The sequence below is a fragment of the Neocloeon triangulifer genome, unplaced genomic scaffold (assembly GCF_031216515.1).
Source record: "Neocloeon triangulifer isolate White Clay Creek 2 clone unplaced genomic scaffold, ASM3121651v1 ptg000001l, whole genome shotgun sequence".
NCBI lineage: Eukaryota > Metazoa > Arthropoda > Insecta > Ephemeroptera > Baetidae > Neocloeon > Neocloeon triangulifer.
The window spans coordinates 8,587,154-8,613,287 of NW_026775544.1; the positions used below are offsets into that span (position 1 = coordinate 8,587,154).

A 26,134-nucleotide genomic window follows, 5' to 3' on the forward strand; every position below is an offset into this window, starting at 1 on the left:
GTTGGCAGGCGTTTGACGGGCGGTATCTGTGTTTCAAGCAACGGTGACGAAAACTTCTTTATTCATCAATCTTCGCGTTTGTCGATGGCGCATTGAGGAGGCGAAAAAAATTATCAAGTACATGAAGCAGCGCCTATACCGTAAAGCAAAGAGATGATTTATTATTGTTTTAGAAAAGTGGGCCGTCCTTTGTCTTTGCGCGATGAATTTTGAATGACGCCGCTCTCTGCACATTTGAAAAGGTATAAAGGTTGAGAGCCGCGAGTTTTGTTCTTTCGCGAGAAAGGACATGTACTCAAGGGTATATAGGCAGCAGCATAGTATGTGCACACCCTTATGAATATTTAAGCGGCGCTGATAATCTGATAGTCACGTGACGCCCAATGCGGAGCAACAGGCAATGCGCCTTGTCGTCATGACTACAGAGCACAGCATCCGCAGCACCCGCCGAGCCAACAGAGTCCAACATGAACTCGATGAGCTCAGGAGGCGGCGGCGGAGGAGCCGCCAAGGGCAAGGATGAGGATGTGAGTTTTTCAGGGATTTCACTGCCCTGAGCCCTTTTTGATCGTGCACGTTTATTTTGTTTCAATCTAACTCTTCCGATACTATTGTCTTGCTCAAAGGAATCCACCACTGCAGACACTTCTATACAGCCTTGAGATAATGCGTCTTTCTGCCCTTTATGTTTTTACGACGCTCCACGACGCCGGTTTTCTCTCCAATTTATTATTTCTGATAGTTTTAGCGATTGATACTCAATTTCTATCGGATTATCCAGACAATTATTTAGTTTAAGTAGCACATTTAATATTTTTAAATAAACACATATGGAAGTTTACACATAAAAAGTTGCATACGAGTGCGGCATATACTGCCCTACCCCCTCCCTATGCGGCTCTTCGCCCGCTGCCCCGCGCCCTGCTCTGATGCGGTCCTTTGGTTTAAGCCGCTAATTACTCACTTAAATTCACATCATTCTAAGTCTGCCTACGATTGCGTGCCTCCTTGAAGATAATTAGAGCCAGGCATGCTGGTGACAATCACTGACGTTTAATCACTTTGAGTAATTTTAAAAGTCAATTGCAGCGACTTGACAAGCTTTTTAAGAAAATCTACTTTAAGTGGATCACTGGAGATGACGCGTAGCATGACTAGCATGCGACACTTTTCCCGTCTTAATATATGGCTCTAAAAAGCAATATAAAAGCGGTACATCCACGAGAGCAATAAAGTTTAATGGCTCTGCATTTTATTGCAAATTCTTTTTCAATCGAGAATTTTTATCGAATTATTGGTTTTGCAATAAACCGTCTTTTTATCCCATTCAAAGTAGATAAAATAACCATTCACTTTCTTATGAAGGTTGCAAATCAAATTAATTAGTTAAAATTATTATTTTTCTATCAGAGCAGTAGAAAGAAACTTGCAATATAAAATAATAATAAATAATAGCTGCTGTTGCCTGCCTCAAATACGACCCAAGTTTAAACATATTTCTCGACATACGGTCTCTAGATGGTGAGGCCGCGCTATCAACACTGCTGATGTGCTGTGTGCATCACTCGCTATACCAGCATAACTTGCACGCGCACTTGAATCATCCTCTCACGATTAGTGAAGCGGGCTTTCTCTATGAATTCAATTGCTACAAAAATGGCCTTATTTGAACTGTATCTTGATACTTGAATCTCAAGCTGTCAGTTTACAATGACATTTTTTGGATAACTCTTTCCGACATCTTCCGCACTGCGGATATTTAACAAATGAGTGGAACTTTTTTGTAATATAACTTGAGCGTTTACACTGAAATCCAATAATCTAATTCATCAAGTATTTTATGCTTCAATTTAAACGAAAATTTAAAGATTACAATTTATTTTTCATATAAAAAATAATAATTACTTCAATTGAGTAGAAGAATTTTTTTATCAACTGGTGATGTTTTTCATTGCAAAAGCAATTAGTTGGTAACTTGTATTTTTACAAATAAAAATTTAAAATAAAATCTCTTTTTAAACTTTATAAGTAAAATCCAATTAAAACAAGCTATTAAATATTTTTTATAAGCGCAGGAAAATAGTGCAAAACGAAATAATCACGACCAAGAGCATCAGATCTGTTGATTTATGAATTTTTTTCAACAACAATGCTCCGCTTGTCATCTGAGAGTTGAGTGCCAATTCTGCACACTCCTCAATTATTCAAAGCAGCGCTGCTCATAAACTATGCTGCTAGTGTATAAAGAGAAGCGCGGCCGAGGCTCTCGTGGACTCAAATTAATGGTCACATATGCACTTCCGCAATTTCCACCGCAGTGTCATTTTACGCATCGTGCGCATCGTAATCTTCCACTTGAGCGCGCCCGAAAGTGCTTCATTGTCTTGAGAAACAGAAACTCTTCATCACGGCAAGAAATAAAATAAAAAAATATGCGAAAATCTTAAATTAGAATAAGAGTAACATTTTCTCAATTGGAAGGTACAATTTCATTTAAAAAAATATTATTACTTTCATGCAGGCAAACAAATCTACTTGTTGGCGCATTATTTCGCGAAACCACCGCAGCACCATTGTGACGAGGGCACGTTGGTCGGTGCTGCCCCTGCAAATGAATGCAAACATTATTTTCCACGCACTCACTTTCGCCTTTTCCCGACAGGTGTCCCTGACGGGTACAACCCTTGCCTTGTTGGGCACGCGTGTGCGGTGCCAACCCTCGCGATCCCTTCTTCCTTTGCGCGAATCAATATGCCACTCGCTCGGAAGCGCTGACCCAATTCGCGATTTACTCCCGCGCTTGATCGACACCTAGTGGATTTTTTCGCCTCCATTAACTGAAGGACCAGACACCCGCTTATCTTATCAGCGGGGCGATGTGCATGTAATTGCAGTGGCGGCGCCACACGTTGTTAACCCGCGCGATGCTCTTTTAACCCCTCTTCTCCCATTGTCACGCGAGTCTTTGAGGGGGCGTAGGGGGTGCCTCTATCGATTCAGCGTGGCCCGGGCCGACTTGCGGTGGTGCCTCCAACTATCCCTTTGTAGTAATATCGCACCATGTCCGAGGAAGGCAATTTTGACGACGAGGTAAGCGCGGCCCAAAAGCCGCTAATTGCACTCGAACCCTTTGCACATTACACACTGAGAGAATGCCTGCCTGCTTTTGATCGAACACAGTGAGCAGAAAATCTCAAGGAATGCTGAGCTGACGCGCGCATCATTTGCTCTTGTATACTCTTGTAACCATCTTACTACAATATCTCATCACACACAATTTAAATTGCCTGCCTCTGTTATGAAAACATTACTAAAAATAAAATAATAAATCGCATATATACACCATCAGATCCTGGTTCATCACAAATTAATAAGTATTAAACAGATTTTTCTAATCTCATTTTCTAGCCTGCTGCCTTGTTACCGCCTTGTAATCATTAAGAGACGCACACCTTGGTAGTTATTCTTCTATTTATTTGTTTATTTTTCTTTTTGATTTTCTTTGTTTTGATATTTTATCAAGGGATTTTTCCTTTAATTTCTATTCGAATAAAACGTCGTCAAGACTAAATTTGAGTAGTCGCGTGTGTGCTTGATTGGAATCGTGAGAGCGAGACGAGGGTTTTTCTGTGGGCCTGAGGAAATGAACGGAGGCGCATGCTTGGCTCACGCGGCACGCAAAAGGTCCCGGGGATATCGGCAGCAGTCAGTGAGCGGACACCGCCGGGGTGAAATGAAAATCAACAAGTAATGGAGGGCAAGGAAGGCCTGAAAGATGACGTAAGCACACACTTTTAATTACTCTCTAATTTCGGGGGGTGGAAGGGCGGGAGGGCGGCGGCGGCTATCATTTACTTTTCATTAAAAACACGCGAGCACGCGACGTCCATGGAAAATAAATTCAAAGCACGGGTAGTGAGTGGGACTGCAAAAAGGAAGGTGATGCCGTTCGTGCGCGCGATAAAACACAGTCGGGCGCTAAATAAATTATCCGCTCTGATAAAAGTGCGACTCTTTGCTCTGCCTGTCGCTGGCTGGTTTTATTGTGTGCTGTAAAAAGAAAACTAACTTTCCACCAGCAGTCCTGGCAAAAGGTGGCATCTCGCTGCTAACAATGTGCATCCTATTCATGAGAGGTAGGGTCTGAAAGCCTTTTTGGCAACAACCGGCTCCTTACCTTAATCATTATAATTAATCATATTCAATTAGCTTTAACTTCCATTTGCATTTTATCTAGTCTGGAAATTTGTGCATGATGTTTTAATGACTGCATTATTTGCTGCCTGAAATTTTTGCTATTCTAAAACAGTATTTTAACAGACAGCATGACATTTTGGTATTAAAACTTCTTCTCCATTTATATACATTTCCATAAGCAATACGTTTTGTAAAATCATACCAGAATGAGTATAAAATTGAATCTAAGCATTTTGACTCGTAGTTTTGTGCCACCCGTGCTACATCCAACCAAAACCACTCTTGTAAATACATGCAGAGCAAAAGCGAAGTATTTTAGTCACTCTTGAATTACCCATTTTACATATTATACAATTATTTATTTTGAGTCAATGGGAGGTCATTCCACCGTACGGCATATATTTCCTCAGCCAGTCCGCAAAGAGGTAAATTCGAGAGAAATTCAAATGTAAAGCCCACGATTACAGATAGATTATTTATCTTGGCTCATTTCCATCCGATTGGCGTAAACTATAAACTGCGTCTTGGCATGTGAACGAAATGCATGCAACATTATTTCTTCTCTCCAACTCGGCTTTTTTTATAATAACATTTCTTTGCATTCCTCTCGGACTGACTGAGTATAGAAGCAAATCAATATGTGCCAGTTCTATTTTTTTCCTCCTTATACACACGCGTATTAAGATGAGTGGACTGGCTGATCAAAAATAGTTCCATTATACCATGGGCCGCCGATTCGAATTTCAAATGAGGCGGACGTAAACACGGTGTTGATTGACGGCTGTTTGACGTATGCAGGAGTTGGTGTCGAGCAATGCGAACCAACGCAACTGGCGGGGCATCCTCATCGCCCTCCTGGTCATCGTGTTCGTGCTCGCCCTCATCGTCACCTCGGTGGTGCTACTGACGCCGCCCGATGAGGGGCCACGCGTCAAGGGTCATCGCTTCAAACTGGCCGACGTGCTCGGACATGAATTCCTGCCACTGCGCTTCAACGGCACGTGGGTGTCCGCTCACGAGCTCGTCTACCTGGACCACCACGGCGGCATCAGCCTGCTCAACGTGCTCAACGCCTCGTCCAAAGTTCTGATGAACAATCAGACCTTTGTTAGTATACTGACGCATTTATTTATTTCATATTGTGAGCTCTCGGTTTAAAAAAATTTTCCACCCCATATCGAGTCCATTTCCGCGTTTGTTGCAGTCACGGAAGCTCGCCTTCCGGAGACAGGAAAGTCTATATTGATTTCGAGGGTTATTAATATTTTGAGCTTATAACGGGAGGGATTATGCGGGACGTGTTGAAGATGGAAAAATGGAGAGCGCGGCACAGAATGTGAGAATGGCCAACAGATATTTTTTTTATGGAATTGGTTCTCATTTGTACGCAGTGAGCTCAAATTACATATTAGACTCCACCTGTATATTATTTAAATTATATGAGCTCGTCTCGTGACATTTTGGAATAGTTTTTTTCCCTTTTTATGGGTTGGAATAGGGGACGGGAAACGAAAATAGCTGCGATTGTATGGAAAGATTAATAGCTAAAAATATCAATTTGATAATATTGGTTAAGAGGTGAACTCTACTGGTTGGTAAATTTTTCAGTATTATGGAGCTCTCCATAAATTTTGGAGCTTGGTGATAATTATATAAAATTTTAAAATTAAATAAATAAATTAATCTAATAAAATATATATCATTGAATGTTTCACATGAAATAAATATTATTTGGGGCCAGTTTATCAAAAAATGAATAAATTATTTTTAATGCTAAATAACTTTATACCGCTTTAAAATTTAGCTCAAATTCTAATCAAATTTTAATTTGAATATGACTATAAAAATTTGCTTTATAGCGAGTAGATTTTTTTGTTATAAAAAATAGGTCTAAAGAAATAAGCATACCAATACTACCTAAAAATCCCATTTTGTTTAAAAGAGCTCTCAAAGCCCAAATCAGTGAAGCAAAATTAATTTGACAAACGGTCTGTCATTTACAGAGGAGGCTAAATTCTGCCAAATTCACCCTCTCCCCTGACCATCGGTACATTCTGCTGGCGCATAATGTCCAGAAACTCTTCCGCCACTCGTTTCTTGCCCAGTACACCGTCTACGATATAGCCACCACGTAATACTTTCACTTGATTAACTCGTTCCAATACGATGACCCCTGCCCGTTTGCTAACAGGGAGCTGTTTCCGCTGACACCGACCCCCGAGGACCCGACTCAGCCCTACTTGTTGCACGCAGCATGGACACCGAAACAGGGCCACGCCTTGGTAATAGTTTACGACTACGACATCTACTATCGGCCGGGCCCTCGAGGAAATCTGGTGTACCGGGTGACCTCGGACGCCGTCCCAGGGGTGGTCAGCAACGGGGTGCCGGATTGGGTTTACGAAGGCAAGATAAACAGCTTGGCTTGAGTGAGTGACGTAATGATTGATCGCCCTTAATTGCAGAAGAAGTGCTGAACAGTAATCTGGCGCTGTGGTTTGCCGAGGACGGCCTCCTCATCTCCTACGCCACATTCAACGACTCGAGGGTGGAGGAGCTCAAATTTCCATGGTTTGGTACGCTCGACGAGTTGAAGCTCTATCCCGATATCCGCAGCCTGCGCTACCCAAAGGTAATCAATTTCCCTTCTACGCACGCAAGAGCGATTTTTTTCTGAAACAAGCGAAATTTTCCAGCCCGACACTCCTAATCCAGCGGTCACTCTGTGGGTGGCGGATTTGGCCGACCCAAAGAATATTCGCAAGAGAGACCTCAAGCCACCGTCCGCCCTGGATGATGAGTAAGTGAACTTTTTTGTGACGAATCACGATAACGCGAAAGCTCATTAGGCGCTTTTCCACATCCCAGCAGAGCGACGCAATACACACTCTGACCTTTCTTTCTTTTAATCTTTCTTTCATCTATAGATAAAAAGCAACGATAAATCAAAAGCTAGCTAAAAAGAATAAAACTGGTTTGGAAATATAAAGTTCCTGCTGGATTTACAACTTTTAGAAGTAGGGCAAAATAATTCCATATTTTTTATTTTTTATTATCACCTTTGAAATCAACAATAAATTTTACGACTTTCCCTCTCGCTAGATAAATAGCAGCCCTAAAATTAACAGCCATGCTTGGCATGATAATCACAATTGCCATGCAAGAAATCTCCTTTGGAAAAACGCTATTCAGACTTCGGTTTTAACAATAAAATTATAAACAAATTTAAATTTCAAATAAATATTTATGTGTAGTGATAGTTGATTTAAAATAATTTCAAATTCATTTTTCAGGGAGTTTTACTTTACTTCCGTCACCTGGGTTAGCCTCACAGAATTATCCGTTATCTGGATGAACCGAGCGCAAAATTTCAGCCTTGTGTCCGTTTGCAAGAGTCCGCTGTGGATGTGTCAAGAGGTAATAAATTAATCGTCCCTATCATGCAAAATTCTTGCACGAATTTCCCGCCCACCTATGGTATTTTGTATTTCAAAAAAATTAACCTGATTATTTTCACAGGTGCACCGAGTATCGAGCGACGGACGCGGTTGGGTGCAAGAACCGCGGGGCCCACCACTTTTTTCCAAAGACAGCACCAGCTTCATCACCTTAACTCCCGTCCGAGATGGCGCCGCCGGCCGCTTCATGCACGTTACCCTGGTGGACACCTCCAAGGGTTTGGCGATTCCTCTCACCCACGGCCGCTACGACATTGTCCGAATCCTGGTGTGGGATCATCAGGAGAGCAAAATCTACTTCCTGGCCGCTCCCGAAGGCCGACCAGGACAACAGCACCTGTGGCGCTTTACTCTGGTGGCCCGTGTGGCCAGCGAACCTGAGTGCTTGACCTGCCCATACCCTGACGTAACTACCGACTCTGAATCCGCCTACGGGGACGACTCGGACGAAGACGTGGACCCTGAAGACGCCCTGTCGACCACAACAACCACAACAGCGGCGCCCCGAAAGAGCAAAAAGGGCCGCCCGCCACCTCCTCCGCACCCCAGCACCCTGGTTTGGCGACCCTGTCTTTATCACACGGCCCTGTTCAGCCCGACCAAGGACTATGTGGTCGTTGAGTGTCTTGGACCTGGAGTGCCCTTTACGCGTCTCTACACCACTCGAGAGAGCTCGGACGGTCTTCGTTTGATCGCCACTTTGCAAAACAACACCCGTTTGCAAGAGAAAGCGGCAGGGATGGCTTTGCCACAAGTCAAGACCTTCCCCGTGCAGATTTCTGGAGGTTACCACGCCAGGGTGAGACTTCACCTGCCACCGGGCTTGCGAGAGGACGAAATAACGCAGTACCCGCTCGTACTGCACATGTGAGTCTCCTATTATTATAAAAACGAGTTAAAGATGAAAATGGTGCTAATTAGCTCTTAGAGAAGCTGAACATAAAAGTTAGTGACGCTTGGCCAATTATAAAGAATTAGGTCAGCGGATCTATTATTTGAAAAAGGACGATATGCGCTTTTTAGGTTAAAGTGACTTTTTCCAGTCGTTGCATAAAAATTTATTTTAATGCTCTATAAGTTAGAGTGCTCGTGTTTCCACAAGTGCATGTAATTCTTACAAAAATGAAAAAAAAAATATTTAACCCAAGAGAGAGGATAAGACATATATAAGAAATAATAACATACCGTCATTTCATGTCACTCGTTTAAAATATAAATTTAGAAAAAAAATCGTTCTGCCTCTTCATTGATAAATTAATTAAAAATTAAAACACTTTTTCTCTAGCTACGGAGGCCCAGGCTCGCAACTAGTGACGGAGCGCTGGAAGTTGGATTGGAACACGTATCTTGCGTCCAAACGTGACTATATTGTAGCCCAAATTGACGGACGTGGGTCTGGCGGCCAGGGAGAAAAATTGCTGCACGAAGTTTATCACCGCTTAGGAACCGTCGAAGTCAAGGACCAGTTAGAAGTCACGGAGTAAGAAAATGCAAAACATTGCGAAATAATTTATTTATGTCAAAATTGTTCTGACAGGTACCTGAGGGACACTTTCCACTTTATTGATAAAAGAAGGGTGGCTGTGTGGGGTTGGAGTTACGGCGGCTTTGTGGCCGCGATGGCCCTGGGAAGAGAGCAGGACATTTTCCAGTGCGGCATTTCCGTCGCTCCGGTCACCAATTGGAAGCTTTACGGTGAGAATTTTTATTGAAATCGTGGACAAAAATTCTGAAACAAGTGTAAATATTCAGATTCCGTGTATGCGGAGCGCTACATGGGGTCACCAAACGTGACAGCAAACTACAAAGGGTACGACGAGGCAGACGTGACGAAGCGCGCCGAGCTCTTTCGTGATAAGATGTTCTACTTGATTCACGGCACCGCCGACGATAATGTGCACCTGCAGCAATCGATGATGCTGGCCAAGGCGCTGACCGCCAAGGGGGTGCTTTTCCGGCAACAGATTTACCCCGACGAGAGCCACAACTTGAATGGTGTCAAGCGCCACCTCTACCGCTCGATGGCCAATTTCTTGGACGACTGCTTCCGCAAGCAGATGCCGCCAGACGCCAAGCCGGGCTTGAAAAATGACTAGAGTGCCATATCCGCAGAATTTAGCAATATATTCACACACCTACTAATTAGCAATATTAGGGACCATGGCGAGGAACGCCTGTACATATTTCAATTTATTGATCTCATCGGTTCCTCCTTCCAATGGCCGCCTCTTTACATTTAACTACAACTGACATCTTAACAATGATGAAAGATGGAAATTAATAATTAAAAATTATTGCAGATAATTGAATTGTAAGAAAAATTCTCTTCTCTCTTTGTGATACTATTAGATGAGCAGACGAGCATTGATTGTTGTTAAAATCTCATTAAAATATTGACTAAGGTTGCTGTAGAGAAGCGCACTTGAGATTATCTCTTTAATAAATCCGATTACAATATTTTAACCCCTCTTTACTTCCACTCGACCACAAAAGAGCCACCAAGGACTGCAGTACAACAGGGACAATTATTCATCTGAGTCACTCGACACTTCCAAGAGCATGTAAACAAGCTTTGTACGCCAGCCGCCTTTCAATATTTTCTTCTTTGCAGAGCAAATATTGATTTTTTAACGCACCGCACAGAAGCCTTTGATTTATTACACTTTGCCGCGAACAATTAATCCGCGCTGTCAACGTGATTCATTACCAGAACAGATTGGGACAAAATTTCACCTGAGTGAGTAAAAATGAAAAAAAAAATGAACTCAATTTTCCACGAAATATAGAAAAAGGATTATTTTGCACAAAATGAATGTGGGGAAAAAAGATTAAAAGTGAGGAAGCCAATCGCATTGTGAGAGAATATTTTTGGTTTATGGCGCGTGTACATATTTAGATTTCTAAAAAGTAGTGCACCTATAATAAGCACGCAACCTCGACCGTTATTAAGGGGAGAAGCATAAATTTCCTCACACCAATCGATTAAGGCCGTTATTTTCAATCTCAACAGAAACTTAACTTGTAGCTAAGAAGGTATCTGGAACAAAAGATTACAGGAAGAATTAGTTTTTCTTGCTGACGCAAATTTAATCAAATCTTATTAACCAAAAAAAAATTTTTAATGCAACAATTATTTACAACACTCAGCTTTTATGCTAATGCTAAACTTCTGCTTCGAGCAGTTTTTTTTATCATAAATTATCAAAAATGACAAAAATCTATTCAATTTCCACTCAACTAATAATTCCTCTTAATTTAATTTTCTAATTTCGTATCATATAGATTCAGGTCTAAAGTCTATTTTTATTATTTTGTTATAAACACAAATATGTACATGTTATTCCTTTTTGATATACAGTACATCATATATTATACTCGTCAATTAAAATTGTTTGAAATAAATATAAACAAAAAATCGTTTTCTTTAATCGAGCAGAAATTTTTCATTTTTGAAATTTTTGTGTTTTTTTTCTAAAATCATTAAATATAAATTTCATAATTTTTATTTTCAATCCGCTCTGTTATTTTTCCCAATAACCTAATTTTAAAACTAATTCACGCTTTTCATAGAGCTCTATTTACACACTTAACTCTCAATTTTTTGTTTCAATTTTAGGACTCCATATTGACATAGTCAAATCAAGTCCTCTCGACAATAAAGATTTTTTCGATTGTTCGAGGACAATTGGAAAATTAAAATTTAATCACCATTGTTGTAAATACTTGAACAATTTCGACGGTGTGTTTAACAACAATCTAATTTAAAATTTCTATTGCTTTTCCTTTAGTATAGCATTGTTCGTAAACAAACCGTCTCTTTGGTTACGCGTTCATTTAAAATTACAAACGCAGAAAATTCTTAAGTCATGGCGGATCATTCCGTACTCCCTGGCCGCGTTTTCGACGATCCTAACGTGAGCACTTGAAATTTATATTTTCAAATCAGCAGCCTGGAAAATGACTTTTTATTCTACACCTCGGAATTTTTAGAAAACTCGCTTCCATGTGCCGCAAACGCTTGGCTACAGAAACGGCGTTCCTGTGCAAACTTTGGTTGTACAAGGCATAGGTCAAGAGCCTCTCGACGCGCAAACTGTGCAGTATTTGGACAAGTGGCAAGTTTGCCTCGGCACGTTAATAATTTTTTTGCATTTCTAAACCACGGCTCATGCAACATCAGGGACTCAAATTTGTTCTACGGGGAATGCCGGCGAGCGCCAAAAGTCAACACGGTGCACCCGAAGTATGAAATCTATGAAAACAAAGCCCTCGCCTTCCGTGCCTTCTGCGTGGAACCAGTCAAAGGTCTGATGGAGGACGAACCGAGAATCCGGCACGTCTTGCTCTTCTATCATCTCGAGGATGACACCATCAGCATCATGGAGCCTCCAGTCTCAGTAATTTATTTAACTCAATTTAATTTTAAAAGTTTTTAGGATTTAAATTAAACCATAAATTTTAAATATTATCTCTTGAAAGTTTTGAATTTTTCAATTTTAATTAAAATAGTAAAGATATACTTAATTTATAAAATCAGAGCACAAACGTTGTACTTGGAAACTTAAAAACGTCGGTGATTATTGTTGTCTTTTGCGTAAATAATTAAAACTGTTCACTACTTAACCGCACTTCCTGTTAACAATATGCAATTAAATTCTGCGCAAATCCCTTCCCTCCGTCACGTACTTGATTTGACGAAGGTCAAACAAACACTTGTCTCTAATTTGAAATTGCGAGACGTGCTCAACCCCCTGAAACATCGTTGGGCATGCAACCGGCGCGGCACGTAGGCCATGCAATTTGCCTGAATTTTATTCAACTCTCGCCGTTCTCTATCAGCAATTGTTGTACATATTTTTATTTTTCCTCAACGCTTGCGAATGGGAGGCCAAATGTTCGTTGGCATTTTACAACTCCGCGTGGTAATGCCTTTTTCAATTTGATCTATGACGCTGGTTGTACATGGCATTGCATTGAAACCAAAAGTAAATTCTTTAACTAAGCCACCATATCATTTCATGATAAGTATTTGAGGTATTAAGAAATCTACAACTGGAAATAAAACAACAGTTAAAATTTACAGTGCCCTTGAAGAGCAAAAACATTATCAAAATGGTCTTTTATGCTATCAAAAAACCAACGTTCTCAATTACAGCAAATTAATTTAAGCGCAACTTTACTTCAAATTGCGTGAAGATTTAAATTTATTAAAATTTTATAGCTGACAAAGAGAGATAAACATTTAAATCTTTAATTTTTATAAAAATCAAACAAAATATCCTAACATTTAGAGATCATTTTTTTTTTAGGGGGGAGATTTCCTTGAAAATTTGATTAGCGATATCGTATTTTTACAATCAATACGATCATGATTTTATTCAAAATAAAGTAAATGTAAACTTCATTTATCGATGAAACCTAATCTAGATAGCAATTATAGAAGCAATGAATTACAGGAATTAAATCACGGAAATAGTTATTGGGGATTTCGGGGGATTTATTTATAATGTTTAAATTCAAAGTCTGCTTTTCTCAAAGGGATTGACATAAAGAAGAGAACAATGTCTTGCATTAATTAATTCATGAAAAAATCAATTACTCGAAAACCCATTCAGGTAAAGCCGACGTTTCAAATTATGAATCAACTTTTAATTTAAATTGATTTTTTTCTTTGCAACGACGAGGTTTGCCTGGTTTTAATTTTTCGCAACTCTCATTTATTTTTGTAGTTGAATTTTACGATCGAGGGTTGATTCATGGTGATTTGAATTTAAAGTCAGCTTTCAATCTAATTTATTTATACATATTTTTAATGCAGATAACTCTCAATCGTAAAGTTCTTCTACTGCTTCTACATATATACTATTAAGTAGTATTGTAATTTGATGCTTGTTATTAAAACTCGCAGAATTAATTTTCAAAATCTCCTATTGAGAGCAACAGATTATTTTCTGAAAAAATTACCCAATGAATATCTAAATTACTAATAGTTGTTAGAATTAATGATAAAGAAAAGAAATTTTTGATATCGTCAGTAATACTATCTAATAAAATAAAGCCGAAAAATCTGTTAACGGGTGAAGTGTACAAGTACATGCTACATGTCGGGAGAAATCGAAAATGAAATCACGCTACAACAATAAGCACTGATGGAGATCTGTTTTGTGTTTGACCCCGGCAGAACAGCGGGTGCGTGCAGGGCAAAGTACTCAAGCGTCATCGAGTGCCCAAGGCCGGCGACGAGGACGCCCCTTTTTGGCACTGGACCGACCTGAACGTGGGTGGCCGAGTGTGGCTGTACGGGCGCACTTACCAATTAGCCAGTTGCGACGCGTTCACCAGGGTCAGTGTGTCACAAGAATCGCCCCTCTCGTGCGGCGATGCTAATTAATGGGGTCGAACGAAAATCGATAATTTTATTACAGGAGTTCCTCGAGAGTCACGGCATAGCAGTAGCCGCCGAGATTGAGGTGCCGCCTGACCCCTACACCCGACAGCAGACGCGCGCCATGCAGCAGCAGATGGAGGCCCTCGAAGCCCACTCGCCCTCCGCCAACCTCTACCAGGGCCTCGACAAACTCGGCCGCTTCCTCGCCTTCGACCGGCAGGTCCTCAGGTTGGGATTTTTAATTTATTTATTTTATTTTGATAAAAAAAGGACAACATAATTGATTAATTGATTAACGGGTCAAAATTTTGGGTCAAGGTTCTTCGCCGTTTGGCAGGACCCTTTCGACCCCCAGAAGGAAAAGCGCTACTTCAAGGTGCTATTCTACCTGGCCGACGGCACCATGGAGGTTCAGCCCGAGTACAAACTCAACGACGGCCACTACAAGTACCCGAACCTGCTGGCCCGACAACTGCTGCCGCGCGGAGGACTTCTTCCAGGTAAAGGTTGTACAATTTCTTGTGAATATTTTATGCACGAGGAGAAAGCTTTTCGCGTGTGTGCTGCTTTGATGCATGCATAATTCTGCTTGAAAAGTCGATTTGTGCTTTTGCCCCGGATGCTTATTTGATATTAATCTAAAAAATTCACAGTATTTTTGTATTAACACTGCAGTAAAATTTCACAATTTCCTTGATAGCGCTAACTTTTTGAATTAGGGCAATTCGCGGTTCCGGCGCCGTCTTTCAGTCAACCCTAGCCTATACTGTACCATAATTTGAATAAATTTCTAATTGCCGTGTCAAAAAGTTGATCATGCTGAAGCTTAGACGGTTTTGTATGAATTTTTTATTTTAAAATTGAAGTGAAATTAGAACAAAGATTAATTATAAAATCCACCAAAAAAAAAGGAAATTTCCCTTAAATTATGTAGTTTATCAGCCATGAATCTGCACATATTTATAATAAATCAAAATCTCTGTTGACTGTTTGGGTTTTCACGGGACCCTTTCTTGATTAAAATCACTCAGCTTGAGTAATATTGAGGTTATAGATTTTTCATTTTTTTATGAACCCTACAGCAACCAATCAATATAAAGTGGTCTTGAAAGAGATGCGCCCCTGTTCTAGACCGTCTTTATAATAATATTTATTGAATAAATCAAATCAACCTTGGGCGATTTAAATTTTTGCTATCTATATTATTCCTTATAACGAAAATAAAATGTAACTAAAAAGCTTGAAATAGAACATACTTTCTGAGTCAAAATAACGATTCAACGAATATATTTGATCGTTTCTTTTTTCTTTTATTTTTAAAGCAAATAATCCAAAGAAGCATGGCAAAACTGTTGTCTGGTGTTTTTCTTTTTTTTTTTAGCAAGTTGTCTTTCATAGACCTACCCTCTTTTGGTGTACTGTTGAAAATTTTGTTTGACTTCTAATTTCAACCACAATTTGCATTAGTTTTGACACCCTCTATTTTGAAAACATGATACATGAGTGCGTTTGTTTTCAATCAATTTACTAGCGGACCTTCCCTCCTTCCGCGAGATGGACTGCTACATTGCCGAAGACCTGCAGGTCGGTTCGGAAATCGAAGTGCTGGGCCGGCGACTTTTGCTGTTTGACTGCGACGGCTTCACGCGAGACTACTACGCAGCCCGCATCGGCATCGTCCAACCACCCGGCGTGTCCACCGAGTCGCCGGCGCCGCCACCCACCGTCCACAAGCTTCCTCCTCACAACGGATTCGGCTCCCCAGAAGACTCTTTGAGATCGTGTTTGCACCTGGTTCCTCGGCGGCCGTGCCCCTCGCACCCCGGCCCTGACGACCGGCCCTTGAGATACCTGATGCGACTCGACTCCGAGAGGCCGTACGACCTGGCCAGGCGCTTCGTGCTCAGCTACCAGACCCGCTTTGGGTATTGCACAATCACAGAACTGAAGGGACGCAACTCGGGACGAGAGGGCGGCCGCTTCTTCGGACCCAGGCTCATCGAAAAGCCCAACAACGACCCCACGCTGCCTCAGCCCGAATACTATGGACCGTCTGATTTTGCCATAGGTAACACATTTAAATTGCAAATTTTGATTTTTTTTCTTCTTCTAATTTTGAAGTGTTTTTTTTTTACTTGGTTTTAAGCAGCAATATTTTTGTACTAATCAGTTTTACATTAAATTTGTCAAAAATTTACTATAACCCTTTTACTGTAAATTAAAAAAAGGGTGTTTTACTCGCTCTCTTTTGGTCTTATAAAAGTTTTGAAAATTAAACAGTGAAAAAAAAACATCATAAATAATAAAGTTGAAAAAGCGATTTGGTAAAAACTTGTGCAGCAGTGAAAGGATAAAAATAATTTGCAAATAAAAAAAACCATATAAATATTTTTGATTGTAATTTAGAATTATATTAAAATAAGTTTTAATTTTAAATATTTAAGTTTCATTAACTTTTTAACTCACGTTAAATTTAAATATGCAATATGAATCTTGACTTTCTGACTGAAACTCATTTAATTTGCACTGATGAAAATATTGCTTCACTTAAATTTGAAACTTAAACTGCTATCAATAAACGTTTAAAGTTTAAGCTAAGCGGATTTATTGCAGGTTCCGAGGTTGTAGCGGCGAGCTGTCATTTTATTGTGGTCGGTGCAGACTTGTACGTCTACAAGTATGTCAGCGAGCGCCGAGGCGTTTTCCAGGAAGAACTCATTCAAAATCTGGCCGACCACATGCACAAGGAGGGACTGCTCAAGGAAGAAAACAATTAAACTCTGGATTGCACTGCACAAATAAATCAAGAGATTAAAAATAAAAATTTTCATCTTATTTCCATAAAAAGGAGCAAAAAAGATAATTTGTTGTAAAATATTATACGTGTGTGTAAAAGCTAACAGCAAAATTTGAATAAAAATCCCTCTGACTAGCTTTCTGGTTTTGACGAAAAACCGCATATTATCAACCGGAAAGTCCAATCGCTCGCCAGTCTCTCACTCTCTCCAAAGCATTTAACATTCACAATCGTTTCGTTTTAATAGCAATGGTGGATGATGAAGATAAATATGGTAAGATTATTCCCATTAGTATCATTAGTATTGTTGGAGTTAACTTGTTGGCGCTCATTATGAATTACTCTGAACGATTCTCTATCTTTATAATAGTCTCAATAAGAGTACACTTATATTAAATATTTATGTATGTTATTTTTATGTAGTTTTTTATTTGAAATTTTTACTGCGTTTAAATTTTTAGAATTTATTTATTTGTTTAAATGTTACAAAATTTTTTTTTTAAAAAGCCAGAATTAAAAATATAACTCTTATTACCGATTTCTTCATCTCCTGTAGAAAACTGTTTACAAATTTTATACTTGGAAATGAAGAAATCGGACTTGTCCTCGTTGTAAGCTTTGTTATCATAAAAAAATGCCCGATTTCGTTCTTAATCATTTCCATGATCATCACCTTGTCAACTTCTTCAAACAAATTTTATACTTGTTTGATATTGATATAAATGGATTTATTGGGTTTGAGCTCATCAAATTTTTAGTTTTATTGCTTTATCTAATTTAAAATTTTATAAAACTTCTTCAAATTTTTACTACAATTTTTATTTGCATGAACCAGGGCGCGGCGCAAGTTTTGCCCGCAAAACCAGCCGCCCACAGTTGATGCGAGCCCTGTCCGACTTTGAAGGCAAAACCATTCGACGAAGGTATGTGTGCTTGGGCCTGTTTGTGCTTGTGGGTTTGATGGCCAGCATTGTTATTTACGGAATCGTGCATGCCGCGTCCTACGACTCGGACCATCCGACTAACTCGACAGAGACTCCCGAAGGAGGTCCATCGTCGCATAACAACGTGGTCACTAGCGTGGTTCCGGATAGTGGAGAACCTAGTGGCAAAGAAGAAGGAGGAAATTCTACCACTGTGGAAGAAACGATGCAAACTGCAGAAATATCAGATGCAGCGGCGACGCCGCCAGAAGAAATCACGGAAACAACAACCAAACTTACTACTACACATTCGACCCATGAAAGCACCTCCACTAATGTTACAGTTCTTCATAATAATTTAACTACTTTGACAACTGCACTTTCTTCATAATTTATACTAATTTTACCAATAATTTTAAAATTTTATGACGAAATGATTATAAAATAATTATTATAAATAATATATCTGTGATTTTTTTCTGATTTATGGAGTTAATCCTTTTTTTATGCAGTTGATGCCGGTGTTAAATTATTTTAAAATAATTTGCGGTTCAGAACGTTTTATTTCTTCTTAATTTAATAAATAAATATGAAAAAGTAATGTTCGCATTGCATTACGATCAAAATCGGATGAGGAATAACAGAAAGTCGAAGAAGGGACTGCAGAGTTTTAAACTTAACGAGTTTTACATATTCATGTAAACGCAGTTAACAGGTCGAAATTAGAGAAATTTAGCCTTACCTTGTGATGAGTGGGATGAGTCAGGCTGTGAGTACATAAAACTTCAAAAGATGCAGAAAATTTCATCTTTGACGATCATCGAGGACGATTCTGAGTATAAATTGTTTTAGAACGTATTAGTGAATGAGACTAGTTTTCTGCACACACAAAAATACACAAGGGTTTACGTGTTCTGAAAGCTAGCCGCGTACAAAATTGCAAGCATGGTAATGCAGCGGCAGCATGGTTTTAGTTTTCACGTTGGAGTTCGGTCACCACCAAAGCCAAAAAATACATACAACAACAACAACAACAACAACAACAACAACAACAACGAGTTCGGTTTGGTGTTTGGTGTTGACACTGTTCATAAAGGTTGAGGGTAGTGGCGGGTCGCTGCGCCATCTCGTGTGAAATTGGAGTCTGCGATCTGCTCTTGTAATAAAATCTAAAAAATCACAACAACACATAAAAGATCCTGTATTTTTAATCCTGCATTTCTTTTTTAATATTTTTGAGATTGCGTAGTGATATTACAACAAAAAAATCAGATTTTTTACGTAACGCGTTTTTTTACGCTAATGTGAGCCATGCGCTATTCCCGCGGAATTTAAAAAATCTTTTTAGTTTGTACGTCATCCGTAATCCGTAAATAGCGCTATTGCTGCATGACACGGGATTTTGTTTTCTAAGACAAAAAGAGACGATAATAATGGCGTTGGCCGGTGTTGTCGGTGTAAATCCTCGCGAAAATTTCACATTCAGGAAGGAACCTGAAGTTCCTCTGGACGTCCAAGGCCTCACAGGAAATCTCCAAGATGGCTTGCAGCTTGCTCTTCCTCCTTTTGCCAACGTAAGCCATATTTTGAAGCTTTAATCCTGACGACTTTTAATGCCCTGTCACCTCTCCTGTCAAAAATTAGCCGGCTGAAAATTTGGCCCAGTTTGGCACCGATGAGCACGGAAAGGGAATCAAAATTCGCTTCGACCACGGCACAACCACTTTAGGTTTCAAATACCAAGGAGGCGTCGTCCTTGCTGTTGACTCCAGGGCAACCGGAGGAAACTTTATTGGTGAGAAAAACAATGAGAAATTTTTGTAATTTATTTTCATTTTCTTGCCAATTATTAGGATCCCAGAGCATGAAGAAGATCGTTGAGATCAATGACTATCTCTTGGGAACTTTGGCTGGCGGTGCCGCCGACTGTGTCTACTGGGACCGAGTATTAGCAAAGCAGTGCCGATTGTATGAGCTTCGCAATGGTGAACGTATTTCCGTTGCTGCTGCTTCAAAGTTGATGGCCAATATGGTGTACAACTACAAGGGCATGGGCCTTTCAATGGGCATGATGATTTGTGGATGGGACAAGAAAGGGCCTGGACTGTACTACGTTGACTCGGAGGGAACAAGGACGGAGGGAAAGGTTTTCTCCGTTGGATCAGGCTCTATCTACGCTTTTGGTGTCTTGGATAGTGGCTACCGTTGGGAGTTGTCCAATGAAGAGGCTTACGAGCTGGGGAGGAGGTCCATTTACCATGCCACACACAGAGATGCTTACAGCGGTGGCATTGTCAGAGGTAATAGAACCAACCTTTAGGAAAATCGTAGTATTTATGATTAATTATTTCAGTGTATCACATGACTGAGCAAGGCTGGAGGCACATTTCTGATGAGGACTGCAAAGACCTCCACTACAAGTACGCTGAAGAGAAGAAGCAGTAATGTGATTTTCACATGTGTTTGTATTGAAATAATTATTAAATAAAACATTCATGATCCTTAATTGGGGTATTGCCTCAGATGTCTTTATTAATTTAAGTCGGTAACACTGATGAATAATGACATTCATTACTTATTACTACCACATGATATTATCACATTCAAGGGTTCAACCCAGTGAGAACACACAAAAGGATAGGCCGAGAAGGAATGTAGGCCGAGGGAATGCTAGAGTAGTGATCCATGATTGTCTATAACTACTTTGACGTATGTCTCAGGTGCCAGACCCACCTTCTTCACTGATCAGGGCCAGGCGACCATCGTATTCCCTGGCTAGAGCCGTCTTGCTCTAATTTAAAATTGTTAAGAGATGAAGAAGAAAAAACAAAACTCTCACCTTTAACCGCTCTTCTTCAAGACGAGCTCTGACTTCTGCATGTTGCCTCTCAAGGTCCTCTTGTCTTTTGCGATAAGCCTCTTTGAGGCGCACCCGTTCAGAGACACCTTTTTCGACAATGCTGCTAGCGACTTCTCTTTTGATTCGTACCAATTCATCCTTGTCTTTGTGAATTTTTGCCAGCGCCTTGACCTCATCTCTACGCACACTTTCAAGCTTTTTCATTACTTCCGCAGTTTCTCTTTCCACCAGCGAAGCTAACAATTTCAGCTGCGCTGCCTGCGATGTCTTCATGACTTTTTCCAGGGTAGAGAAGACCTAATATCGATTTTATGAATTAATCATGGAGCCTCATTTTGAAATTACTTACCGCCTCATTATATTTTTCTTGCAGATCTTTTTCCAAGGCGAGATGCTCACGGGCCAAGTTTTTAGCTCTTGACTCCGGATCAGTCTCAGTTGGCTCTTCCACCTCACTGGAAATAAAATATTCATAAAAATATCAATTTTTAATGCAAAAAGCATATTACATGTTCTTGCTTGAAAGTCTTTTGACTAGTTTGTGGCTCATGTAGAATTTTCCCTTGGATTTATCAACTTCCGGAGCAGTTTTGTGCCCTCCAAACCTTGCCTTTTCTTTTTCTTGCTTTTTGCGGAGACTTTCCAACTTCTTTTCTAGCTCTAATTTCTTCTCTTTCACAACTTTATTTTCGAGCAGCTGCTCAAATGTCTCAGCGGAAATTTCAGCAATGGCTGATGCAGATATTGGATGAATTGCAGGCCCTGGGCTGCCTTTGGCAGCTGGACTGCCCTCTGACAACGATTCCACAGATTCCGCCTCTTCCACCTGATTAGGCTCTGTCTGGTTAATCTGAACAGACGCGCGAGGCAACGTTCCTGTTCCTGCTGCACCAATTGAAGGCAATTCAGAAGATGTTGTGGAATGAAGTTGAGAACGTCTTGCTTTAGTTGGCATGCTCTCTTTGCTGGCAGTTTCATCTAACACCTAATTTAAAATTTCCAGATGTAAATAATCTTTAAAAGAAAATGCAAATATAATTGGTCACCTCTTGAATGTCCTCCAAGTCATCTGTTAGAACGCTTAGCTGTTGAGCACGTTTTTCCAGTTCAGACTGATACTTTATTGGATTTGCCAAAGCCTCTGCAAAGTCTGATAACCCATCTGGTACATAATCTTTAACAACAACATGAACAAAAACCGAAGACAGCCCCAATGGCTGGCCAAATTCATTTCGGAGGCCAACTTGGCGGTATCCTGGGCAAAGACCAAGAACGGGTATCACTCGATGGCCTATAATCCTGCCAGATTCTTCGTATGCAGCCAATCTTATAGTTGCTAGCTCTGGTAGAACCACCTTTTTGAACACAAACGGCTCTTCATCATAACATGGATTGATTCCATTAGCTGCCACTATCTTGGTTTTGAACCTTTTTCGCACAGTGTCGGCTGGTAAACCAAACATATCCACCTCAATGTAAGTTCCAACTCTTTTTTCAGTCAGAAATTGACCAGATATGACCTATAAAAAAATATTCACTTAAAGATTTCTACAACTTTCAATGTGGAATTGTCATCTGATTAGATGAAATATTTTTCTTTCATCTTTTGAGGTATTTTTAATTATCTAGTAATAATGTATGCATTCATGCAGAATTTAGCAGCAGAGCTTTTTACAGAAGCCCTAGCTTTATTAAGTAAACTACTGTTGTGTGAAGTGCGGAAGTGCCACTCAGTGTACCTGTACTGAAACAGTGCCGGCAATTATGCCATCTACTGTAGACTCGGCAAAAGGATCAAACCTCCGGTCTCGGCGGCGCATGTACTCTGGTTTCAAAAGGTAGCCACACCGCTGGTTGTACTCAAAGATGCCGAGATTTAACTGCATTGCCAAATCTAGTGATTGATATGAAGGAGTGAGAGAGGTGCAAGGGAAAATAATCTAGTGCTGGGGTGCTACCTAGGTTCTGGTAGTTCAAAGCCACCAGCTGGCAGCCAGCGTTCCAGAACACTTGGGGCATGAAGTTGGACGAGTCAAACCTGGTGCCCGCGGGGTATACCCTGCTCAGCTGGTACTTATTGTAGTTGACAAATTCAATGGGGCGTTCTTTTAGCAGGGTTGTGGCCTGCTTCTCGTCAAAGGAACTCATTTCATAGCTCCGCTTTTTTTCTGAATACAAAAGCAGGCATGTGTCAGACAATAAACATCAAAGAGAATTTCGTCTCACTTTCAGCATTTTCAAAGGAAGTGAAATGCACTGGCTGCACATAGTTGACCAGGGCAGAGAGCTCTTCGCCTGCCTCTGTTTCACGGGTTGACTTTTCATCTGGCACTTTATTTGCAGATTTTTCAACTTCCTCTTCTTCCTCTGAGCTGCTCTCGTCTTCGTCGTCTAAATAAAGTTAATTTAATTAAATTTACTTTAAGAATAGCGAACTATAGTTTACCATTGGGATCTTCATCCTCGCGACTGTCTCGGCTGTTGTCTTTTAGCAAAGATGGAACTTCACCGTTCCCGTGCTGAGTGACAGGTAGTGCTGACGCAACAGCAGCTGCAGCGAGACCGCTTGGAGCAGCATGGCCCTTCTTATGATGCTTTTTCTTGTTTTTTATTATGATTTTACGACGTAGAGCAGCAGGTGGTGGAAGAGCACTGCCAGGTTCTAACTGGAATAAGGTGGAACACCAAAGTGAGTTAAATAACTGTAAGACGCTGGAAAATAAGTCAGTTTAATTTTAGCTATAATATAATTATTTTAAAAACTGTTTTTTTTTTATCTTTAAGCATTTTTATCTTTAAGCAATACCTTAAAAGAATCCAGGGGCAGTTCTAGAAGCATGTCCCCAAAGAACTCGCGGCAGTACTGGGCAATTTTAGCTTGTTGGCGGGTATTGCAGTGGTTTTCAAAAGATAGAATCACAGGGTAGTCGGAAGTCTTGAAAGCAGTCTCTGCAATGGCTTCAATCACTTCCTTTGCAGAGATCTCAGGTACAAAAGTGTAGCCGTGCACAATCACTGGCTCCTCTGTGCGGCCATTCCAGAAGTCGAGCTCTACACATCGACAGCCTGCCAGCAGGCACTGCCTATAGATTTCGACTGAAGATTTTCCCGTCAGTTGATGGCCTGTGAGGTAAGTGTTGTGAGAAGAGTTGATGAAGTAATGAGGCAGGGGGTGGTCCATGTCATCCAACTGATAGGCCTTGGCAGACGAAACAATAGGGTTGTCTTCACTCAGCAAATATCGCAGGAAACCGTCCTGACTCAAAACACCTAAAAATGTGCATACCCAAGAGTTAAGATTTTTGGAGGGTAGCTCAAGCTTCTTGATTAACTAATGGCAAAATGAGCAAGGGTTACGGTAGGCCAAATAAGTGTGCATTGTGCATATATTAGATGCAAGCTCTGATGAATTTAGTAATGAATGTGCTTTCTTTTTGAAAGTGAAAAACCATATCATTGCCAAAAAAACTACAGCATAAGGAAAAACCTCATCAATAGTAACCTTGAGGGCAGTTCATCTTGAAGATGTTATCTTTTGTAAAATCGTAACTCCAGCCCCCAGGCATGCAGTGAATTAAAAACAACATGCAGATGATTTCCATGCAATTCTACCTCTCTGGGCGTTGCTTTTGTTTGGTTCATGTTGATTGATGAGATCTTTGGCTCGCTCCACGTTGGCATATGGGTACAAGATTTCATTGAGCCGTGGGTCTCGTTGAGATTTGTTCAAGAACTCCACAAACTGTTCAGCAGTCATCAATTTGCGCTTTGAGCCGCAACAACTAAAATAAAGAATTTTCTAAACTTGCAGGTTAATTTTCATACTTCAAATTTTACAGCGAGTCAAAGATAGGTTCCAGCTCTGTTCTCTGGGTAAGGTTCTTATATAGTGTAAAAAAGTCTTCGTATTGAAATTTTGAAACGGAAACAATATCATTCTGCAAAGGTACAAAAACAAATTGATTTATTGTCACTCGACCAAAACCTTGTCAATTACTTTTCCTGAGAGTAAACCAGATGCCTCCAACGCTTTCTCCACTCTCTTTCTGTCTTCTTTGTTCTGGGCAAATGTCTTTAAAATGCTGAAGAAAAATAAATAATTATAAAATTAAGTTTACTCTACCCAAGATTAACAATGACGTCTTCTCACTTTTTTACAAGTATCTTGCCAGCTTTGTCAGCCATGAGTGTGAGCTTTGTATGTGCTTTTAGTAAAAACATCGAAGTGGGCCCATTGAGTTGCACCAAGTTGTAAGCCAGTCGCACCACTTCATTGGCCCACATCTAAAGAATAAAGAGCACACTCCATGTAACATAGCAGAGAATATCGTTGGGGTGGGCGCAGCCACAGGTGGCCCTCATGCACAAAATCACTCACCTCAGCTGTCTCTTTGTTTGAGCAGCAGAAGTTGACAAAGTTGGGGTTGACGAAATCAGATCCATAGCAGACCGTCAATGTCTTGTCCTCAAGGGGCTCCTGGGACCCCATGCAAACCACCTGTCTTAACTTCGGGTCCTGAGAATAAGTTTAAATTTAACAAAAATCGATGGTTGATTTCTTGAATTATGTTAAAAATGAGATTCAAAAGTAATTCGTTAGGATAATAGGGATAATACCTTTGGTATTTTAGCGTTTTTCCCATTTCTGGTGTCCCTGACGGTGACCAAATCAATCATGTCAACCTCCTGGATAAAATTAATCAGCAAAAGACAAATAAAATTATTCTGCTTATTACGTTATTCTGATCCGTCCAATACAGATAAAAACCATTGGGATCTACCCTCAGGGTCACAGGACACCCAACTCCAGAATCCTACAGGTATACAAGACATAAGGTATCGTGTCGGTGTTAAGTACATAAGGCCCCCCAAAGGGCAAGTAAAAAACTGGAGTGCCAACCTCATCCCAGCGCACAAACTTGTCGCCTTCCTGAAGGGCGCGGGGCACCTCGAGGGGCCGAGCCCCAGCTCTGGGGACGGCGGCGGCCATGGCCCGTTAGTGGCGGCTGCAAGTGCTCATGGTGCACCCCGAATTTCTGCAGAGACCAGCCACAAATATGCCAATTCTATGCATCCGCCTGATGATCGCCTCGGAGTAGGCTAGTCTGGGAACGGCGGGATTGGTCGCTGGCAGCAGCTCCAGAGCCGGGACTGCCAATCGATAACGCGGCGGCAACTCTTGAAAGTTGCACACAATGAACCTCCCCCGGCCTCCAGGGGTTTTTAATTTGCAGCCTTTAAGATAAGGCAGCATTGTGAAATGCGTTGGGAATAAAATACAGTGTATGGTCGGTGACAAGAGCATCGACTTTTGTAATGAGAAAAAATCCTCAGGCCTTTCAGTTTGTATTAGTCTGTGTTTAATTTGCTCCTGGGCGAACCAGACTAATTAAATTGAGAGACGTTAAAGTTGAAGCCCATAATAATTCAAAGATCATAAAAAAGTTTAAAAATATAAGATAATGATAAATTCATATCATAATTTTGCTTTTTTAAATCTGCTGAAACTAA

At 40.5% G+C, this 26,134-nt stretch overlaps 5 protein-coding genes across 9 annotated transcripts; 4 read left to right on the forward strand and 1 right to left on the reverse strand.

The window, feature by feature from the left end:
• The first annotated feature begins 427 nt into the window (after positions 1-427).
• Positions 428-10,104, forward strand: LOC132197142 (inactive dipeptidyl peptidase 10). 5 transcript variants are annotated; one of them, XM_059620262.1, is made up of 13 exons: positions 2,063-3,090; positions 3,409-3,456; positions 3,524-3,780; positions 4,996-5,304; positions 6,201-6,328; positions 6,389-6,603; positions 6,663-6,829; positions 6,894-6,997; positions 7,491-7,614; positions 7,717-8,522; positions 8,941-9,135; positions 9,193-9,350; positions 9,408-10,104. In XM_059620262.1, exons 3-13 carry the CDS (start codon positions 3,751-3,753, stop codon positions 9,749-9,751), a joined length of 2,580 nt encoding a protein of 859 aa, XP_059476245.1. In that variant the 5' UTR covers positions 2,063-3,090; positions 3,409-3,456; positions 3,524-3,750; the 3' UTR covers positions 9,752-10,104. The 5 variants fall into 5 exon arrangements, with proteins under 5 accessions (XP_059476220.1, XP_059476228.1, XP_059476245.1 ...); XM_059620270.1 differs by having other exon boundaries at positions 3,566-3,780; XM_059620254.1 differs by having other exon boundaries at positions 3,409-3,780.
• A 1,417-nt stretch (positions 10,105-11,521) lies between these two features.
• Positions 11,522-16,943, forward strand: LOC132193018 (EF-hand domain-containing protein 1-like). The gene is made up of 8 exons (XM_059613335.1): positions 11,522-11,569; positions 11,646-11,770; positions 11,836-12,052; positions 13,837-13,998; positions 14,081-14,271; positions 14,362-14,543; positions 15,575-16,111; positions 16,657-16,943. Exons 1-8 carry the CDS (start codon positions 11,522-11,524, stop codon positions 16,818-16,820), a joined length of 1,626 nt encoding a protein of 541 aa, XP_059469318.1. The 3' UTR covers positions 16,821-16,943.
• Positions 16,944-17,033: 90 nt separating this feature from the next.
• On the forward strand, positions 17,034-18,891 carry LOC132197221 (uncharacterized). Its single transcript, XM_059620363.1, has 2 exons — positions 17,034-17,114; positions 17,676-18,891. The coding sequence occupies exons 1-2, from the start codon at positions 17,090-17,092 to the stop codon at positions 18,152-18,154; spliced, it is 504 nt and encodes a 167-aa protein (XP_059476346.1). The 5' UTR covers positions 17,034-17,089; the 3' UTR covers positions 18,155-18,891.
• Positions 18,892-19,154: 263 nt separating this feature from the next.
• LOC132193932 (proteasome subunit beta type-5) lies at positions 19,155-20,269 on the forward strand. Its single transcript, XM_059614905.1, has 4 exons — positions 19,155-19,337; positions 19,408-19,558; positions 19,617-20,063; positions 20,117-20,269. Exons 1-4 carry the CDS (start codon positions 19,197-19,199, stop codon positions 20,206-20,208), a joined length of 831 nt encoding a protein of 276 aa, XP_059470888.1. The 5' UTR covers positions 19,155-19,196; the 3' UTR covers positions 20,209-20,269.
• LOC132193928 (1-phosphatidylinositol 4,5-bisphosphate phosphodiesterase classes I and II) lies at positions 20,263-25,736 on the reverse strand. Its single transcript, XM_059614890.1, has 18 exons — positions 25,524-25,736; positions 25,360-25,437; positions 25,241-25,309; positions 25,002-25,139; positions 24,774-24,907; positions 24,621-24,705; positions 24,461-24,561; positions 24,236-24,405; positions 23,430-23,893; positions 23,070-23,289; positions 22,850-23,014; positions 22,582-22,791; positions 22,363-22,517; positions 21,670-22,143; positions 21,133-21,608; positions 20,973-21,078; positions 20,603-20,920; positions 20,263-20,554 (listed from the first exon to the last, which is right to left on the reverse strand). The coding sequence occupies exons 1-18, from the start codon at positions 25,611-25,613 to the stop codon at positions 20,480-20,482; spliced, it is 3,528 nt and encodes a 1,175-aa protein (XP_059470873.1). The 5' UTR covers positions 25,614-25,736; the 3' UTR covers positions 20,263-20,479.
• Positions 25,737-26,134: the final 398 nt, after the last annotated feature.

Bases quoted from the DNA above. Each gene is read 5' to 3' on its own strand.
- LOC132197142 (XM_059620237.1), top strand. From the start codon at position 468: ATGAACTCGATGAGCTCAGGAGGCGGCGGCGGAGGAGCCGCCAAGGGC. The intron at 6,329-6,388 runs GTAATACTTTCA...GTTTGCTAACAG, and splicing joins GTCTACGATATAGCCACCAC to GGAGCTGTTTCCGCTGACAC. The intron at 6,604-6,662 runs GCAAGATAAACA...CCTTAATTGCAG, and splicing joins GCCGGATTGGGTTTACGAAG to AAGAAGTGCTGAACAGTAAT.
- LOC132193018 (XM_059613335.1), top strand. From the start codon at position 11,522: ATGGCGGATCATTCCGTACTCCCTGGCCGCGTTTTCGACGATCCTAAC. The intron at 13,999-14,080 runs GTCAGTGTGTCA...ATTTTATTACAG, and splicing joins GTTGCGACGCGTTCACCAGG to GAGTTCCTCGAGAGTCACGG. The intron at 16,112-16,656 runs GTAACACATTTA...GATTTATTGCAG, and splicing joins ACCGTCTGATTTTGCCATAG to GTTCCGAGGTTGTAGCGGCG.
- LOC132197221 (XM_059620363.1), top strand. From the start codon at position 17,090: ATGGTGGATGATGAAGATAAATATG. The intron at 17,115-17,675 runs GTAAGATTATTC...TGCATGAACCAG, and splicing joins GGATGATGAAGATAAATATG to GGCGCGGCGCAAGTTTTGCC.
- LOC132193932 (XM_059614905.1), top strand. From the start codon at position 19,197: ATGGCGTTGGCCGGTGTTGTCGGTGTAAATCCTCGCGAAAATTTCACA. The intron at 19,338-19,407 runs GTAAGCCATATT...GTCAAAAATTAG, and splicing joins CTCTTCCTCCTTTTGCCAAC to CCGGCTGAAAATTTGGCCCA. The intron at 20,064-20,116 runs GTAATAGAACCA...TAATTATTTCAG, and splicing joins CAGCGGTGGCATTGTCAGAG to TGTATCACATGACTGAGCAA.
- LOC132193928 (XM_059614890.1), bottom strand. From the start codon at position 25,613: ATGGCCGCCGCCGTCCCCAGAGCTGGGGCTCGGCCCCTCGAGGTGCCC. The intron at 25,438-25,523 runs GTTGGCACTCCA...GTATACCTGTAG, and splicing joins AGTTTGTGCGCTGGGATGAG to GATTCTGGAGTTGGGTGTCC. The intron at 21,609-21,669 runs GTGACCAATTAT...ATTTTAAATTAG, and splicing joins ACTTGGAGGACATTCAAGAG to GTGTTAGATGAAACTGCCAG.